The following is a 20074-nucleotide window of genomic DNA, read 5'->3' on the forward strand; positions in this document are numbered from 1 at the left end:
CCCTTCACGTGGCGGAGGCCTCCCAGTCCGGGGGGCCGAGAGCCTGGAGGAATTTGCCTGGAAGTTTTCCACAGGGGCAAAGCCTTCTGGAGCTCGCCCTGGGCTCGGTGTGGGGAGCCCCGGCCTTGATTTCTCCTGCAGCCCCGCAGGGCGGGTCCGGGAAGGGGCGGGCGGGCCAGGACACTGGCAGGAGAATGTGCGGAATGTGCCAGGCCCATCTACCTACCCCAGGAGAGGGCAGAGGAAGGGGGCCGGACGAGGGGAGGGGCGAGGGGCGAGGCTCCGGGCGCCGGAGAAAACCTGTTTGTTCTCCTGTGGGCGGAGCCCAGTCCGTGTCTCCTCGCCGCCCTGCGCGCTCCCCGCCGCGCTCCGCGCCCTGCGCTCAGCGCCCCGCGCCCCGCGCTCGCCGCCTGGCCTAGCCGAGGGAACCCGCGCCCCGCCTCCACCAGACCCTCCGCCCGCCACGCGAGCTAGGCACCTGTGCCAGGTAGGGCTGTCGAGTCGCCGTCGGGGCAGCCCGGCAGAGAGGCAGCAGGGGGCACTGGGCCCCTGCCCAGACTAGTGACAGCAAGGATGGTGACAGGGACAACTCTGGGCTTCAGTTTCCCTATCCATAATCTTCACGAGCTCCAAGCATCCCCCCCTGGGCTTCCGCTGGGGAGGCAGTGCACCTGGTTTTCTGCTTTTCACTGTGAGCAAAGAGACAGAGAGGCAAAGAAGGCTGGCTGGATTTCTCTGCCCTCTCGCTCTTTCTGTAAGAGGGTTTGATTGTTGGTGAATGGCCTGGGGCCAGGGTGCTCTGAGAATTAATTGCAGGCCTAAGAATCAGGGAGTCTCAGATTGACTAGTTCACCCTGTGTCCATTTTATAGAAGAGAAAACTGAGACCCAGAGTAGGGGGCTCGCAGGTTGCTTGTGAGCCCCTGGTAGATTCCTGGAGGGCCATGGGGAAGGCAGCTGCTCAGACAGAAGGCACCGAATCAGGTGTCACTGGGTGTTATCAACGGGATCTGCAGCCAGCGTGACTCTGTGGCTGGATTGTTTTGATGGGGGCAGGGAGAGCCAAGAGTCTGTCCTCTTTGGAAAGACAGAGTGATATCTCAACTCAAAAAAAGAGACTGAAAGCTCAGCTTCCCCCTCTGTCCATCTTCCCTGCTACTTCCAAACTGGGGGCATCTGGGCCGCTCCATCAGTCTAAGGGGGTGACTGGCCAGATCACCTGCCACCCAGGGCTGCTGGGGGACTCAGATACAGTCAGAGGTGGGTGTGCCTGAGCTATGGGAGAGCCAAAGTTCAGTAGAAACTGTGTTCTCACTCAGCCTTGACACGGTGGAAGGTTGTGCAGCCTCATGTCAGGGCCACAGTCTGTGAACCCCAGAAAAGAGCCCTCACATCCCACCCAGAAGTGGTCGAGGCCCCCGGCACCCAGACCCAGTCTTGCCTTGGTTTCACGGTTCGTTGGACTTCTGATTTTGATATTTGGCTGGGGACAGGGAGCGGTGTCCCATAGGCTGATAGGCTTGAACAGTGGGGAGGGGCTCTGAATTCCCACTTCCTCCTCACCAGCTCACATAAAGCTGTGGAGGAAGATTGGGGAGGGAGGGTCCTACGTCTCTGGGGCCTCCACTGCCTCATCTGAAAAATCAGGGTCAGCTCAGAGGCCTCGCTTGCCACTTAGAAGCAAGTGGCCAGGATAGATGCACAGACCTTGGGCCAGATGTTTGCCTCATCACCTCTGGGCCACTCCAGTGTGGAAAGAAGCAGATGATACCTGTTTCTGAGGTGAGGTGTCACTTGCTCTACCCCCTCCTTTCATCAATTCCCAGCCCCAGCCCTTGTGCCTTCCTGATATGGCCTTCGGAAGCCCTGGCCTGGCTGGGGGTTCCATACTCAGCTGCAGTGAGCTTATGGAAAGACACCCAGCCCAGGGTCAGGCACACGGCAGCTGCTCTAGATCTTCTCATTTCAACCCTTAGGAAACTCACAAGTCAGCTACAGAGATGGCCAATGACCACATTGGATGCTGCGGCATAAGCACAAGGGAGCAGCTCTGACTGTGAGGATCAGGGAAGGCTTCCTAGCAAAGGAGAGCTTGAAAGTAGGAGAAGGAGCTCAGCAGCTACCATGTCAAGGTCCTCACATCCTTTGGGGCTGCTTGAGTCTGACCTCCTCCTTGTGGCCAAAAGAACAAACCCAGTTTTTTTTTGTTTTTTTTTTTTCCTTAAGCTTCTGTCTGTTCCACCCAGAACTGAGCAGAGGGAACCTGGAAAGAAATTGTGAATGGCAGTCCAGTTAGGGAGACAGAGAGGCCACTCAGTAAGGAGCTCCCACCTGCACTGTGTACCCCAATTCCTCCTTAACTTGAGGGCAGTGACCCCAGGGGCAGCCAACGCTTTGCCTCAGCCTCCCTCAGCCTGCCTTGCGCCCCTGCATTTCTCTGTAGTGTCCCCGTGGCCTCCTGAGATGAGGCAGGGAAAAGACTCTGGGCCTTCAGCAGTGAGCCTGGGACCTGGCCACCCTGAGCATTGTCACCCAGTCCTTGAACTGTCCTCAGTCGCATGCTGAGGGAAATCCCCAATCTGGCTCCATGCTGGGAGCCCTCCTCCCGTCCCCACTCAGCCTCCATGGGTGACTTATCTCTTTGGTCTGGAAATTGCTTCAAGCCACAGCCCACAGGGTGCTAGCTCATGTGCAATACCAGCTTGCTTTCTGAGCCGAGCCCTGAGGCTGCCCGCATTGCCAGGCCCTCATGGCATGGGACAGGACCATGGCCCAGGAAGAGGAGAGCTGCAGCTCACGTGGCGCCCTGGGCCTGTGGGACTCTGAATGCATTTCCACTGTGCCTGCTGATGCCAGGATAAGGACAGCACCCCCAGGGAGCCCACACACCTGAGAGTGATGCTTAAGAGAGGTTGGCATAATTGCTTCCAAGGGTCAGAGAGCTGGCAGGAGGCTCCTGAAGTGCAACAGGGAAGTGAATGGTGGGAGAGGGCAGCGACACCTTTACAGCCTCAGGGTAAGAGAGCGGCTGGGAGGTCAGGCTGGGTTCAAACCCCAGCTCAGCCACCATCTATTGAAGTAGTTGTGCAAACCTGAGCCTATCACTCAGCCTTTGGAGGCCTGGATTTTGTCACCTGTAAGGAAGGGAGGCTGAAGCCAGGAGCACCTGCTATATAGCAGCAAGCAGCTGGCACCCGGCACAGAGGCAGTGCTGTCAAGAACATCCTGTGAGCCAGGACCACAGTGTGGTCCTCTAGGAGCTGTGGTGGCCAGGGGTGAGGTTGGGGCAGGTTGGGAGGAATGTAGGCTCTCCACCTGAGGAAAATGGTTGTTTAAAAATCACTGCTCGTCTGTGCCGGTGATGCATGTGTTATCAAACTCACAGTTAAATGATTTGCCACAGAAAACTTAGGTAATTTCTGGATGCCTATTAAAATCGGATTCACTTTCTTTTTAAATTTTCACCGTTTTTATTTTTAACTGTTTGTCTTGGATTAATTCAAAATCACAGCAAAGTTGTAGGCGTGGTACAAAGAACTCCCTTGGAGTCTTATCTGGATTCCCCACTGTTAACATTCCCGGTGGTTTCTTCAGGAAGGGAAAAATTGACATGGAGACACTTGTGTGACACTAACCATCCACTGAGGAATGGCTATGGGTGGATGGGTCAAGAGGTGGGCAGAGCTAGTGTCATTTTTTCCAAAGGGAAACTGAGGCACAGAGAGAAACTCAATCAAGACTCACTTGAGGATTAAGAATAGAGCCAGGTTATCGTATCTCACATACACACACGGATGTACTTGGCCAGTGTCTTCTGATCCCTTCCCCGTGAGAAGGCCAGGGATAAGAGAAGCGGGAGGGGCAGGCCTGGGTGGAGAAGGGACTGGAAAATGAAAGGACAAGAGGCTCTGTGGGTGTCATTCTCAAACTCTGATGTGGGGAGACAGGAATCTGCAGCCTAAGCACGTGTCCCAGAGGGACCCAAGGCCACTTGCAGAAACATTGTCTATGCTTTTCCCATGAGGAGTGTGCTCACTTCCCATTTCAAGAGGGAGTGGAGAACTGGGGTCGCTGGTGGTGACTGATGAGGTGGCTGTGGAGCTCTGTGGCCACACCCAGGCCATTGGGATCAGTGGTGGGCAGTCCTGATGCTGCTGCGGGTCATGCAAGGTGGTCCCTGGCCTTGGCTCCATCTGTGGCCACACCTCAGGCACGCATCCAGCCCCTTTGGTCTGGTACCTGTGATCGTTGGCTCAGAACGCCACTTTCTGATGACTAGGTCAGTTTCCCAGAGAGCGTGATGTGGCCAACAGTTGCTATGGAGAGAGGCTCAAGAATTCCAATCACAAGAACGGGTGTCCCTGGTGAAAATGCTCACGAGGGCAGTGCCTGGTTTAGACTGTAAACAAACAAACAAACAAACAAACAAAAAACAGAAACAAAAACAAAAAACCCCAAAACAAATACTAGTAGTAGTTGCCTCCTCACTACTACTCACTCTTTCATTATTTCGGGGGCATATGAGCCTAGGGCACCTCCTTGAGTAATGCAGCACTCTGGCCGTGCCCTCACAAGGCTTCTCTAAGCTGCCTATCTGTCTGACCAGCACCCAACCAGCATTGACTTTCCATAAATGCTTTTTGAATAAATGAATAGGTGGCCTTAGGCAAATGTTTTCTCTTCTCTGGGTCTTCATGTTTTTATCCAAAAAAACGAGGACAGTGTTAAGAAGTGAGAGTGGAGCTCAGGGGACTTGGGGACTTGGGTGGAGGGAAAGGTGAGAAAGGAGGGCATCGGGAGGGAGCTGGGTAGGAGAGAGCTGCCAGGAAGAGGAGGAGGAGGAGGAGGCCCGCCCAAGGTCAGCTGAAGTGGGAGATGCTGTGGGTGGGGAGAGGGGGCTGCCACTGGTTTTCCTCTTGAGCCTCATTTGTGATCACCTGTAACTAGGACAAAAGGAATTAGCTTTTGCCAATGGCAGTCAGGTGTAAATGTGGGGGGACTTCCCTGCCACTGGGCCTGCCCTGGCAAAGGCTGAATGGGTGGTAGCAGTGAGGGTACAGGGACATTCCTGGAAAGGGAGAGTTGGTTGGGGTAAGGGTGGGCTCCTTGACAATTGAGTCCCTTTGAAACTCCCTTGGCTGTCTGTGTGCAGATGGGGATTGCATCTCTGTCCCACTGGAACAACCTTAAAACTGCCTTGGTTCCCAGGCTGCAGAGACAACTGGGGTGTTGGGGGTGGGGGACATAGCCAGACCAGGCCCCATAGGTGGGCTTCCAGGGTTCCTCAGGGCCCCATCTCCTGGTACACCAGTGGAGGAGGAGGCTGTGAGAACAATGAGAATAGCTCATATAGGTTGCTCTGCCAAGGGGTTCTGTTTGGGGTGAGGGCTCCTGGGTCCTGCTGTGTTCAGCACGTCGATCCTGCCCAGCCCTGGGCATCCAAAGAAATATCTCAGATAGCTCTTCCCTTTACTGGCCCTTGCAGACAAGACATGTCTGAAATGGCCCAGTCACCCACCTCAGTCACTGTGTTCAGCCTGCCCAGAGCTAGAAACTGGGTACAGGAAAGCCAGGAGGAATCCCAGCTCCTCAAGGGTGACAGTGGCCAGGTGGCCATGGCTCCCTTTGTCCCCTCAGGGCTCAAGCTTCCCCGCTGTTTTGGGAGGGAGCTAATCCACCTCAGACATCTGCCTCCAAGCGGCCCTCCAGCGCTGACGCCGAGAAGTCTAGATTCTGGGATACTGGGGGTGGGATGGGGGGAGGTAAAATTCCAGACTTTCATGCAGAACTCATTTACCTGTAAAGCACATTTACAAACACTCCCCCCATGTGTTCTTTTTCCATATTATATTTTCCCCTCGGCAACCCAAGTCTCCTCCTGCTCTTTTTTCCATGTGGTGCATCTCCTTCCTGCCGCCCCATTGGTTAGCCTCCAAGCAGGAACCCCTGGGACTGGAGCATCAGGGGCAGGTCAAGGTTCTTTGCTCAGCCCCTCACGCTGGCCCCTGGGAGCTGCGTGCTGAGCAGCAGACTGCAGGTCTTGCAGACCCAGCTGCTCAGTCATCACTCTGGCAGGCTTCTGAAGGTCCCCTTCCACTAGACTACTGCAGAGACCCTCTGGATCCCAGGAACCCCTGGAGCAGCAGCAGTACCCACTCCAACCTTTTCCGGAGGAAAGCAACCTGCTGCCACCTGTCCTCTTGCCAGCTGCTGAGACCAAAAATTGGGATGCCCTCATTCACGAGACCTTCATAAAATGAGATATTTGATCATTCCAACCCTGTTGGCCTGGGGAATCGGGTCAGCTGCCTGAGTGCTGGCTTAGGTCTGTCTGGGTCAAAACTGAAACAGTTTGCCAAGTGCCTGCCTTGAGAAAGAACTGAGGGAAAGGGGGCAAGGGCACCTGAGGAAAGGGTGGAGGCCACTCTCCCTGACTTTCAGCATTCCCAGCCCCCTCACACTTCATGCCATGTCCTGCCTTAGACCTCGGCACTGTTCATCTTTGTATTAAGGTATTACTCAGCCTGGCCTGTGGTAATTCCTGCGGCATCCTTCATGGGACCCCTGCCCCTCAGCCTGGGCTCTCCCTATGATGCTGGACCTTTGACCTCCAGGGGATGTTCCAGAGGGAAGACAGGACAGGGATGGAGGCTCTGAAAAACAGCACTGCATGTCATCCTGTGTCACTGGTGATGAGCTGCCATGAAGCCCATGTCTTCCCACCGGGACCAGGTGCCGGGGTCAGGGAGCACTTTGAGAAAAAGGCTTCACCTTCAGCCAGAGAGGGTATGTGAAATTTCTAGTGACTCATTCTGACAGAACCAGGACTTGGACTCCTTTCTAGTGCTCTTTTCTTTGCATCTGAGTTGGTAGACAGTCTGGATATGTGGCTTCACAACCTTGACCGAGTTCCTCCACATCTCTGATGGTACCAGTGTGCCCCTCCTATGAAATAGCAGTTGATGGGCCCAACTGCTTGTCTCTGAGGCCTTCTGAACAAGCAATGTCCCCACCACCCTCTCAGCTTGTGTTACTGCTGCTCCCTTCAGGCTTGGTGCCAGACTGGCTGCAGAGGGGGAGCTGAGGAAGGCCAGTCTGAGAGAAGACACCTGTGCCCCTTGATTGGCAGGTGGGGTTCTCCAGCAGGTGGGTTTTGACTACTGCAGTGTCATCCTTTCCTTGGTAGCACAGACCACCCCAATCCTAGGACAGCTCATTTCCCTGAAAGAACTTGAGTGGAGCCTCCCAGGGGCGCTTATGCACAAGGGAGGACCCTGACCTTGAAGCGCAAATGCATTTCATTGAAACACACCCAAAGAGGACCTGAGTGTCTATTCTGGAAGGTAGCTCTAAGGCATGGGACTTTTTTTTGAGTCCTTTCCCAAAATGCTGGGGCCACTGGAGGCTCTTTGTGCAAAGGGAACATTTACAGTGCAAATGGGCAGGCGTCTCTCCCATGCTGAGAATCCCCCATCACCAAGGCAGGTCCCAGCAAGTCAGACTGTCACACAGGGGAGGAGGGGCACAGCCTTGAAGGGTGGCTTTGGCAGTTGGATTGTAGAGACCAACTCAGGCTCTCAGAAGAGACCCAGAGGGGAACAGGTGTGACAGCTGGGGTCCCCCTTGCAGGCTTTGTTTTTCCATTATTTAATCATTGACACTCTTACGCAATGGTAGGGAGCCAAGGCCCCATAGGAGAAAGGAGTCTCCTTCCACTAGGCCACCTGTCTACTCTGAGACCCCTGATAGTGACCAGCTGAACAATCATAACTGGCTGGTCCACTCATCTTAGGAACAAGTTGCTGGACAACAAGGGACTTTTTATCACTTCACCTCTCCCCTCATGACCCAGATGGAAGCACTTAGGTTTCTGTTGAGATGGCAGAGGAGGCCTTATTCTGGGGCTCTGCTTCTGTGAGAGCTCAATGCCCCAAAGCCCCATGAAACTGCTCATTAAAATGTGATCTGGGGTTGGTCCAGCAACCAGCCCCTGCACTGGGCGGCCCAAGGCCTTGATGGCTTCCTCCAGATGTCTTTTGCCACATTCACGTTTGATCACCAGGCTTGGCTGCATGGGCTGGGTTCTGAGCTGCATACTCTCGCCCTGTCCCACTGGGCCCCCACATGCTGTGCCCATACCTAAGAGGTCCACCCAGAGCTGAGCAGCTGGCTTTGGTTCAAAGAGACAGAACTATGTGGACCCCTGCCAGTCAGGAATGGGGCCCCTTGGAAAGCCGATACATATGGGCATATGCAATTGGGCTTCCTCTCAGGCCCCTCGGTGTAGAGTGTCACAGCTCACCTCTGGGGAGGCCCTGCCCCTTGCTCTTCTGCCTAGGATGTGCCCACTCATGCTCCCTCATGGTAGCCAGCACCCAGCACACACACATTCAGACAAGCCCCAACACCCATGCCCCTTGGGTGTGTCTCCTTGGTTTGCAACGATATTCCATGCTCCTGGGAGGCAAGCTAAAGGTGTTTTCTCCTCTTCCCTCCCAGTTTAGCTAGGTCTCTGCCTGACATCCAATACCTCCTATTCCCCTGCCACCCAGGGTGAGAGAAGGGCGGTCGCTCAGCCTGCTATCTCCTTTCACACAAACCCTTGCCACAAAGATCCCAGGCCAGTGATCCGGGGACTCAGGGGGACCAGGATGCCTGTATTGGCAGTTCCAGATACCTTGCCCTGTCCCTGGTGTGCATCCAGTCATCCGGAAGAAGCCAGCCCTTTCTATCTGTGCACGGGAAACAGAGAGGACATTTTAATCCTGGAGTGGGCTAGATTAGGGAGCCAGAGAGAGCCACCATGTTGATGGCCCTCCACATCTATATCTATGCCCTCGGCTGCTGCAGTCTCCCCAAGGTGGGCTCTGCACCTCCACAACTCCCTCTCTCCTATGAATATTTTTTCCTTCCAGGCTAGTGGGAAATGCAGATGTAGTGTGAACAATAATGGGACTGGGCTGTGTCCCTGAGTCAGGGGGCTGTGGGACTTGAAGGCTTCTCTGGGAAATGCCTCCTGGGCTGAAGCTCAAAAACATTTGGCAATGGCAAAGACACAGAAGCCTGCTTGGAAAAGAAGGTGTGCACAGCTTGGGGAGTCAAGCAGGGAGGCTTTTTTAGAAAACAGTCTCCAACTTAGTCTTGCAGTGCACGTCCTTGTGGGCTGCGGGGTGCCCCCTCCTCCTGCTGCTTCTCTCTCCATCTCTGTCTCCTCACGCATCAGCCAAGTATTTGCGTCACTGTCTGCGACTCCCCCCTCTCTGTCTCCAGGGCTCCCACCCTCCTGCTAATCTGCCAGCATTAGCTGCTGCATCAGCTCTGACTCCACTGACGACATCGAGCTCACTGTGGCTCCTTGAGCCCCCTCATCTCATTGGCTCCTCGCTTCTGTCTGTCCAATCAGGGCTGGAGGCCCCTTTCCTGGGAGGTTGCTGGGCAGCCTTCATAGACTGCTCAGCAGGGAGGAAGGTGCAGTGGGAGCAAGCCTATTGGCCTTCTGAGGCCATTTGCATCAGAGAGGACCTGTTCCTATCTCATCTCCACCTGCCTGCCTCAAAAGACATCTGCAGGCTAATCAGAGGGATAAAAGGGGGATGAAGGTCCAGGAAGGTTGGCTAAGGGCACCCACCTGGTGTCTGAGGTGGCCTGGTTTGCTCAGGAGTGTTTGGATTTGGTTCTGAACTGGGAGAGGCTGGTATAGTCTCAGTGTAAGGTCTTGCTCAGAGTTGGCACAGGAAGCCTTTGATGGTCCAGGCCAGGCCCCTAAGCAGGGCAATATGGCAAGTCCTAAGGAACCAGAAGATTTTTCATCAAGGTAGACACAGGGTGCACTGGCTGTCCTGACCAGTGGTGAGGACACACACCAGCAGCAAAATATCCAAATTCTCAGAAGTGGCACATGCTCTGGCTTGGGGGTGCCTTGGAAGAGACCTAGACAACAGGTCCACAAGCTTGGTAGCTCAGCACCACTTTACAGATGAGAAGACTAAGGCTTAGTGAGTGGGACGGCATCATAGCCAAATGAGCTCACTTAGAGATGAAGAGCAGAGATGTCTTTGCTCTCAGGTCAGGTGACCCTTCTGAATGGCAGGGTTCCTGGGCCAAGGGAAGTATAAGCTTGGAAGGCCCCAGGCAGGCAGGAGGTCTCCAGTTTGCTTTCAAAGATTGCTGGGGATGTAACAATCCAGCAATCCAGTATTCATTCATCTTGCTTCACTCTCCACCTTCTCCATGGGGTGAGTGGGGAGGTTCAGGGTCCCCAGTCAGAGCAGCTTATCTCTTCTGTGTCTTCTTGGCTTGTATCTTGCATGTCAGGCATACAGTGGAAATAGAGCCCACAGGGGTGTGGGCTGCCCTCCTTGGAGGGGACTCTGGGGCCCAGTGCATGGAATTGGTAGTGGCTGGACCAGGATGAGCAGCTATATGGATATTGTGTGTGTGTGACTGGCCCAAGTCCAAGAGTTCCCTCCTTCCAGCAGGTGCAAATCAGCTGCCGAGGCCATGTGCTAAGCTTTGGGAGAAGTGTATAGATGTCAGTTGAAGGGGTTCCTGGGCCACCTGCTCCCCGATATTTTGCTCCAAGGAGCACTCCCAGCCATGAAGCATGGGAGCAAGGCTACTGCGTGGCTGTGGCTCAGATTCCAGCTGCACCCTCCACCTTCTGGAAGTGTTGAAATCGTGGCCTGGGACCAGTTGCCCAACCTCTCCAGCCCCTTTGCTCATGGTGAAGCATGGATGACAGTAAACTTACTGCTGTCTAGTTGCAGACCAGCTGCTGGGCATGTCTGTCCTGACCCCTGGACTGGGCGCCTGTCTTATTAGCATGCTTGCAACCCACATCCCAGGACCCCATGGAAAGGCAGGGCCAAGGCTCCCATCCTGGTACCCGAGTCTTCTTGCACCATCACTGCCAACATCCAGGCTTTGAGCATTCCCTCTTCCATGGTCTCCTTTCCCTGGGAACAGTGCCAGACAGCCTGAGTGTGTGGGTAAGGGGAAGGGGGTGGCTTGAGGAGGGTGGGAGGGGAGAAGCCTGAGTATGGGGAGTTGTGTTCAGTACCTGCAAAATGCAGGCTTTCTGTCCTCCTTTGCCCCTTGCCTTTGTGAGGGAAGCTGGCCTCCTGTTCCCTGGGGTGCTTCTGCATTGTGCTGCTGGGGCAGCTGCTGCTGTGACCTTCAGACTGAGGACTGAGATCAGACTCTAAGCACACTGTCTGCTCTCCCCCCCCACCCTGATCTAGTGGGCATAGAGGGTGGAGGCTCCTGGAAGAGGTCGTGTGTGCCAGAGGCAAGACATTGCACAGTGCAGCACAGCACAGGGGTTTCCCCTCCCCAGGGGTTTCCCCTCCCCACACCCACCTCTAGGATATCCACCTGACAGGAGGGAGAAAATTCCCAAGGTCACTGTAGTTGTATCCATACACTCTCCTCACCATCTAGACCCCCTTGGTACTGCTTACCTACTATCAGTTTTGAGACCCATCATTTGCTTAAACCACTTTTGTTTAATCGTTATCATGTAGACATTACACATTCATGACAAAAAAAGTTAACAATACAGAGGAGCAAAAAATAGAAATTAAAATCATCTTTAATTCCACCATCTAAAAATATTCTTAGAAGATTTTTTAATATATATTTTACTGATTTTGTACAGATAGGAAGGGAGAGAGAGAGTTAGAAACATCGATGAGAGAGAGTCATCGATCAGCTGCCTCTTGCACACCCCCCACTGGGGATATGCCCGCAACCAAGGCACATGCCCTTGACCGGAATTGAACCCGGGACCCGTCAGTCCCCAAGCCGACGCTCTATTCATTGAGCCAAACCGGTTTTGGCTTTAGAAGATTTTTGTAACTGATTGTTGTGCATTTTAGTGTATAGCATTTAAGAATGTTCCCTTTGCTTTTTTTTTTTTTTTACATACATGGGATCATACTATTGATACTGTTTTAGAAGTTATTTTTCATTTAATTTTACATTATAAACGTGTTTTCTTATTGATAAATATATGAGATCCTAATCAAATGTATACACAAGTTAGTAATTTTTAATTGAGAGATGACATAATGTTATAGTAGCTTGCTGCATTTGTATACTCTCCTCACATCTCATCTTTTTAGTAGCTTTTGAGTCCCATTTTTTGCTATCCAAGCAGCCCCAACTCCCAGTTCATTTGCTTAAATCACTGTTTCTTTCGTTTTTATCATGCAAGCAATACACATTTGTGATAGAACTACAGAAGAGCCAAATATTTTGGAATATATCCTTTCAGGTGTTTTTTTCCATGTGCATTTTTATGTAAATACTAGAGGCCTGATGCACAAAATTCATGCAGGGGGGTGGTCCCTCAGCCTGGCCTGCGTCCTCTCACAATCTGGGACCCCTCAGGGGTTGTCCTACTGCCGGTTTAGGCCCAATTGGATATCCCTCTTGCAATCCAGGATCCCTCGCTCCTAACCATCCACCTGCTTGCTCTTTACTGCTTGGCTCACAGCTCCTTAGTGCTGCTGTGGAGGCAGGAGAGGCTCCCATCACCACTGCTGCCCTAGTCAGCCACGGGACTGGCTTCTGGTTGAGCAGCGCTCCAGTTGTGGGAGTGCACTGACCACCAGGGACAGTTCCTGAGTTGAGTATCTGCCCCCTGGTGGTCAGTGCGTGTCAGAGCAACTGGGCTTCTGTTATATTATAGACTAGGGACCCAGTGAACAAATTTGTGCACCTTGAATGGAACTGTGGGCTGCAAAGTTACAATGGGCACAGGGATGGGTCTTGGCCCATCCTCCGTGCCTCTGCCCAGCCCCTCCTGTTATGGTCCCCTGGTTCCCTCTCTGCTGGCAGTCCTGCTCTCATTGCCACTACTCCCATGAGCTGATGACGCCAGCCCCGCTTACACCCACTGATGGCACAGAACAATTGGGGCTGGTTCCAGCAGCAGGAGTGAGTGGGGTTGTCACCGGCAGCAGGTGCGAAAGGCAGCTGTGGACTCTGATAGCCCCTCAAGAGCAGGGGGAGGTGAGGAAGCCCGGAGGGGCTCTAGTGCCAGCCGCAGGTGTGAGCAGGGTTGGCGCTGGCAGGAGCAAAAAATTTTCATAACCACCAGAGGCTCACCCTGATGACAGCGATCCACACCCCACCTTGGTCTGGTGCCCCCACTCACCTGCTCCACCATCCCATCGCGACCAATGCCCACCATGTTTTGCACATGCCCCCTGGTGGTCAGCACATGTCATAGTTGTTCCAGTTGGTCCACTGTTCATTCTATTTACATATTAGCCTTTATTATATAGGATAGTTTTAGGTCAATGGCACCATCCTACACATCTGGTTTTAAAAGCTGCATTTCACATAATGATATATGAAAACCATGCACATGAAGGCTTAAGTATCATATATGCTAATATCATTTGTAATGGATGCATAGTGTGTGCTAGAATGATGGATCATTATATATTTTTAAATGATTTGGGAATTTAGATTATTGCCAAATGTTCACTATCACACTAAATGCTGGGATGACACCTCTTGTATACTTGGTTCACTTATGCAGTTGTCTCCTTACGAGATATGGCAGTGAGGGGAACTGCTGGATCAATAGGCTTGCCCTTTCTAAGGTTTTCAAAACATATGGAGAGTGGTACTCCAAAAAGATGCCCCTATTGATCTTCCCACCCACAGTGTGGGAGAGCTGCCCAGGAAACACCCTCCTGAGTAGTCAGCTCCCCATTCTCCAAAGCTGCTCCGTCTGCAGACGATTTTCACAGCTGCCTCTCAATTGAGTTGCTGCTCTGCTTTGCTCTCTAAGAGGGGAAGGGGTGGTGGGTCTGAATGAAGACCTCAGGCCTGGGAGTCCCCAATGGCCCCTCTGCTTCTGTCATTCTGCATGTATGCGAGTCCTTTCTGATTTGGGACACATTTTATTTGGTTCTAATTAGTCAGAAAATCTCTAGACTAGGGGTGTCGAACTCAATCAGAGAAGGGGCCAAAATCTAAAATCCAGCCTAAATCGCGGGCTGAATGGTTTACTGAACAGTCATAAACTGTCATTGTGATGGAAACGCAGTGGAGTGCAGTGATGATAGCGCGGTGCGGGCCACATTGCAAGGCCTGGCGGGACGGATTTGGCCCACGGGCCTTGTGTTTGACACATGTGCTCTAGACAATGTGGCCAACAGGTTTATCAGAAGATTGATGAGTTTCTGAAGGAACCTAAAGACTGAGTAGTAGGAGTTCTAGAGCTGAGGCCCATAGGGAGTGAGGGACTCGCTCATGGTCTCACAGTCAGTTAGCAGCACTAGGAGACCAAGGAACCAAGATCTCAGGAGGTGATTCTGTGAGCCCTGCCCAGTAGGGTCACTTCATGGGCTGCTGGGATGAGACAGTTGGGCATGTGAGAATCACCTATGATATGTGTTCTGCTCAGTAGAACTGTGACGTGGCTGCCTTGGTGTAGGGGCTGGGCACGCAGGGTGCCCATGCATGATGATGAGGTGCTGTTCCTGGCACACAGCAGGCTCAGGCCTCCTGGGCTGCTCATTTGGTGCAGTTTATGGGAAAGCCAGCTCTTGCTGACATGGCAAATTTGGTTTGCTCTTGGCCCCCTGCCCTGCCCATTTTAGTGTACCCCTGACCTCCCTGGAAACATGTCCAGGCCTTGCCAGCTGGCAGCAGGGCCCAGCTGCTCAAGCCTGGCCCTGGAGGGGCCCAGAGGGTGGCAGACCCCTAAGAGAAAGACTGCTCTGCCTCAGGACTGCATAGGCAGGGCCAGGGCTCCTGCTTCTCATCATGCCAGTTTGTCTGAGCCTCCAATTCCTCTCTTGATACCCAAGAGGCCAGCTGTGACAGGTTAGGGCTGTGACTAGATCCATGACATGGGCTTTCCACCTTCCTGCAGCACCAGGCCTTCCATTTCCCTGCAGCACCAGGCCAGTCCCAACCTGGAGAACTGGTTTTCTCACCCCAGGCCCTCAGGCAACAAATAGCCTTCATGGGGCAGTGAAGGCCTTAGAGGCCAGCACAGCCCTTCCTTCACTGGCCACAGGAGGGCAACACCTAGCTGAGGTGCAGAGAGGCGACAAGGAGTGAGAGCAGGGTTAGAAGCAGAGAGAGGAAGAGAAGGCAGAGCATAGGACATCGCTTGGTTCCCAGACAGCAGAAAGCCCTTACTAGATCTCCACCCTTGCCTGGTCACCATGGACCACTAGGAGTTGGCAGTGGGGCCCTGGACTTTCCTCCATGGAGATAGAGCCAATTCTTGAACCACACAGGGCTGCACCCCCCAGGCCGTGCTTGTGCTGATTGAGGACCACCCACAGTCCCCTCTCCCAGGGAGGGCAGGTTGAGAGTTACTACTCTTGTTCAACACCCTTTGATCTTGGCTGTGCCAGGGGGTGCCAGCCACTTGCAAAACATTAATGCATTCTCTCCTTGCAGCAATCAGGAAGGTTAGACTTTTAAAAAAATTTTATATTTTAAAATATATATATATATATATATATATATATATATATATATATATATATTTTTTATTATTATTATTATTGATTTTAGAGAGGAAGGGAGAGGGAAAGAGGGATAGAAACATCAATGATGATAGAGAATCATTGACTGGCTGCCTTCGGCATCACCCCCACTGGGGATGGAGCCCACAACCCGGGCATGTGCCCTGACCAGGAATCAAACTGTGACCTCCTGGTTCATAGGTGGACGAGCCACACTGGCTGGGCAAGGGTAGACCACTGAGCCACACTGGCTGGGCAAGGGTAGACTTTTAAAACTCTCATTTTACAAATAAGAACACAAAGGCAGTCCCTAGAGCACATGTGTCAAACACAAGGCCCGCGGGCCAAATCCGTCCCGCCAGGCCTTGCAATGTGGCCCGCACCGCGCTGTCATCACTGCACTCCGCTGCGTTTCCATCACAATGACAGTTTATGACTGTTCAGTAAATCATTCGGCCCGCGATTTAGGCTGGAATTTAGATTTTGGCCCCTTCTCTGATTGAGTTCGACACCCCTACAGAGGTTAGCTGACCTGTCCAAGGTCTGTCAGGCAGCTAGTAAGTACTGAGAGATGGTCCAACTTCAAAACTGCTGCTGACCACGGCCCTCACCCATCCCTCAGTCTCTCCTTCTGAGTCTACGGGTGTCAGCCTCCAGAGAGCCTGTCCTCTGTGTGGCACTGTGAAGGTTCCCTTGCTGCCACTCTCTCCCCCACACATTCTGGGGCCTGGATTCTGCCATTAGGGCTCTCTAGGAGGGCTTGTACTGTTCCCTCATCAGCTATCTCTTAGACTAGTGTTTCCCAAACTTTTGACATATGTGTACCCATTCTATAATTTTTGTAATGCCGAGTACCCCTCATACTCATAAGAACGTAGAATTAGGCGCAGCTAAGCACGGTGCAGTGCACATCCCCACCAAACTCTGGTGCAACACGTACCCCCACCAAACTCTTCCCGTACCCCTGGGGGTACGCATACCACACTTTGGGAAACACTGTCTTAGACGGATCCTGGTAGTCTGTGCCTTGTTCCTTAGGTGAATGACCCTGGGAAGATATGTGGCTGTTCCACCTGGTGATGGCAGATCCAGGAAGTGTTCACTCTTGGGGACTGTGGATGCTCCTCATGTACCTGCCACCCAAGACTCCACAAGTTTTTGCTTCCCAATGCCCAAAAGACAGGCTGAGTGGTCTTGGTGTGCCAAGAGGCATATGGTGACCTGCAAACCATTATAAATGCATGAAGTGACAATCATGTGCTTGCCTTTGCCCCAGGAGCCCTGTTGAATCAACTGAGAAGTGACTGGCAGAGAAGACACCATGAGCATCTCAGCTCTCGGAAGCAGCAACAAAGGTGAGGTCCAGGTTTCCTCTTGTTGCAGTCCTGGGCACAGTATGTGGCTGCTTTTTCCCAGGCTGGCCCTGTCAGGGCCATGAGTGCTGCCTGGGTAGCAGAGTGAGAGAGACATGTTGGGAGGGCTGAAAAGGAAGCCCAGGGTCCTGGGGCTGGGCTCCCCTTCTGAAGCTGTGTAACCTTGTCCCTGGCAGGGAAGCCTCTCTCAGCAGGCGAGGAGGAACGCAGTAACGTCCTCAGGCAGATGAAGGTGCGGACCACTTTAAAGGGGGACAAGAGCTGGATCACCAAGCAGGATGAATCAGAGGGCCACACCCTGTAAGTCCAGGAGGTCTGGAGGGCCAACAGCAATGGGTGGGGCTGGGGTTGCGATCCACGAATCTTGTCCGGACCTGGAGATGCTGAGGGGCTTCCCCCATTCAGAGCTCAGCCAGGCAATGTGGCCATAGGTCAGCTGGGGAGGTTGGATCAGGGGAAAGCAATGCAGCTGAGGGAAAGACTCAAAGTGACAGGGCAGGAAAGCTCTGGGTGCTGGGGTGTACATGTGTGAGTGCCTGTGGAATGTGGAGGCAATCCAGGGAAGGGAGAAGGTGAAATGGGAATGGTGGGCCAAGTTCCTGGGGTGCATGTACTGCACCTCCCTCAGCTGCCTTGGGGCCCAGCAGGCAGTCTCTAGTAGGGAGGCCATACGGTAGATGACAGTTCAGGGCCTGGGAGCCACTCTTTTGCGAACTCTTTCCCCAGAGAGCTGCCCTCTGGTCGGAGTCGTGCCACATCTTTTTCATCACCTGGGGAGGTCCCGAAGGCCAGGTAAGTAAAGGTACCCAGATGGCTGGTGGGTGGGACCCATGCTGCAGTCTGCAGAAAACAGGGATGGAGCCTGAGCTGAGAAGGGACATTAGGGTCTGTAGCCTGACATTTGAAATCTACAAGAAGGATGAGTCCCCCCCCCCCGCCCCACCCCCCGCTCTGCTCTCCCTTGGGAAAAAGGGAAAGGAGGAGTCACTGGGTCCAGTTTCTGGGCCTTGCTATATGGCCTTTGGGCCAGCTGCCCCCCCTTCTGAGCCTCCATGGTTCCACCTGCCAACTGTGATCAAAACTTTGTCATTAAGAACCCCCTGCTGGGAGTAAGACAACGTCTGGGAGGTGCGTTAAGTCGCTCATGACTCCCTCCATAGGTAGCCCTGATTGCTGAGTGCACCTGGTAATTGGCACGCCAGGGGAGTCTCACACATTTGTAACAACTGTCTCCCACGTTCAGGATGACACATTTTGACAGTTGTCCAAGGGGAATAATCCCCTCTTTATTTCAAAGACTTTTGCAAAGGGATATCCAGGGACTCTCTGAAGCGTGGGAACATCTGCCCAGATCTACAAGAACTGCTCCTGACAAGTAAGGGGGTACGAGCCAAAAATTCATGCTTGATACTTGCTCTAAACAGCTGGCAATTGGCAGTGAATACATTGCCAGGGCCTTTCTCAGGTGATGGTAGAGGCAGAGGCAGCAGCTGGAAGGAAGAGGTCCAAATTCACTGCTAGCCCCAGAGGCTGCCTTTGGTAACTGTGGCCTTGTCCATCATCCCTCAATGACTTAGTGCCTGCTACCTACCAGGTCCTATGCTGAGCACAGAGGAGACATCCCTCTCCTCAGGGAACTGACATCCTAGCAGGGACCACAGGTACAACCCAAGTAGAGAGATGAACATACAATGGCGAGGTTGGCAAGGACCTGCGGACAGTTCTAAGATAGTCTACTCATTGGTGAAGCTTGTTTACTTTGGACTTTAGTTTGGAGGTGCATTTGGAAAGCACGTCCTGGGGTACTGTGACTTGGGGCCCAGAGAAAGGGAACCCAGAAGTCTACATAAACCTGGGCTCTCATTCTTTCTCAGGGGGGTCCAGGGCCAGCAAGGGGCCATAGCCTAACCTCCCCAGCACACAGGTATTTTAGCCATAAATGCTCCTTGTGGCTGGGAGGGGTGCAGGTGACCTTTCCCCCTCTGGTCCCTCCCTAAATGATTCTGGATCTTGGTCACCTCCAGGAGGCTATCCTCAGTCAGTACAGTGTCTGTTGAGATGGAGAACACTTGGGCTTTGTGCTGCCCTGTCTGCCTGCTTGCACGAAGTCCCCTTAGACCCAACCCTGATGCTCAGTCCCAAGCTCCTCTGTTCATGTACAGAGTCCTTATCTCCTTGTCCTCACTGTCAGCCTTTGGCTCCCACCTCCAACCCCCTGAGTTCTGAGTGCCCTCGGTTGCTCCCAATTAGAAAGTGCTCAGCACATGGAGCCTAATGCTTTCCAGACACTGACTTAGACTTCACCATGCCCTCAGGTCCCCAAATTCCATAAAGACGTGTGTGTGAGTGTCCCAGGGGCTGCAGGAGGGGAAGCCCCAGAGGAGGGCAAGGGACAGTCAGCTGGCCTTATGCCTTCATGAACTTTCTTGTAAAAGGCAGGGTGGTGGGGGAGATGTGGAGTGGAGAATAGGTCAGGAGCCATGGCTTCTGCCTGCCATGTCCCAGCCCCACTCTCTGGCCATGGAGTGTCCAGCCTGAGCTGGATGATCTTTGAAAACAGAGGGTGGTTGCCTGGCCTGCATGGCTCAGAGATTGAGCATCGACCTTTGAACCAGGAGGTCATGATTCAATTCCCAGTCAGGGCACGTGCCTGGGTTGAGGGCTCAATCACCAGGGGGGGTATGAAGGAGGCAGCCAATCAATGATTATCCCTCATCATTGATATTTCTATGTCTCTCTCCCTCTCCCTTCCTCTCTGAAATCAATAAAAATATTAAAAAAAAAGAAGGAAAGAAAACAGAGGGTGGGAGGGCTGTCAGCAATCCCAGAAAAGCTCTCACTCAGGAGATAGCTGGGGTCTAAGGCAGGGAGAAGCCAGAATTTTAAGGGAACACCTCTGCAGGAAATGCCCAGCCAGAGATACTTACCTTCCTAGGCACTTACTGTGAGTCAGGACCATGCTGGGCTGGGCCTGGAACAATCAGCCACAGGTACTTTTCTTGGGGAGCATGAGAGATACAGGCAGAGCAGAGCAGGAACCATGCTAGAGGTGCATAGTGTCTGGCTTTCTTGGGAAACTCTTGGCCACCCCTGCACTGGGATACTTACCAGACAATTCAACTTGCTGTCCTTTGGGATAGGAAAAATTAGGGCCCACCAGCAGGGCATCAATTCACTTTATGCCTTTTTTTTTTTGCTTGGC

The 20074-nt window shown here is 53.0% G+C and overlaps 1 protein-coding gene across 32 annotated transcripts in view; it reads left to right on the top strand.

Annotated features, from left to right (window-relative positions):
- The first annotated feature begins 314 nt into the window (after positions 1–314).
- The window catches only part of ZNF185 (zinc finger protein 185 with LIM domain), a 71883-nt gene continuing 52123 nt past the window's right edge, over positions 315–20074 (top strand). For 29 of the 32 annotated variants that reach the window (XM_036413108.2, XM_045572555.1, XM_036413134.2 and 26 more), the window contains exons 1-4: positions 316–487; positions 16776–16854; positions 17049–17172; positions 17599–17664. In XM_036413108.2, coding sequence (XP_036269001.1) covers positions 16821–16854; positions 17049–17172; positions 17599–17664 — 224 coding nt within the window. In that variant the 5' untranslated portion in view covers positions 316–487; positions 16776–16820. Of the gene's footprint in view, positions 488–16775; positions 16855–17048; positions 17173–17598; positions 17665–20074 lie in introns of those variants that run through there. The other 3 variants (XM_036413127.2, XM_036413109.2, XM_036413107.1) reach the window with 3 other exon arrangements.

The sequence above is a fragment of the Pipistrellus kuhlii genome, unplaced genomic scaffold, assembly GCF_014108245.1.
Source record: "Pipistrellus kuhlii isolate mPipKuh1 unplaced genomic scaffold, mPipKuh1.p scaffold_m20_p_49, whole genome shotgun sequence".
Classification (NCBI taxonomy): Eukaryota; Metazoa; Chordata; class Mammalia; order Chiroptera; family Vespertilionidae; genus Pipistrellus; species Pipistrellus kuhlii.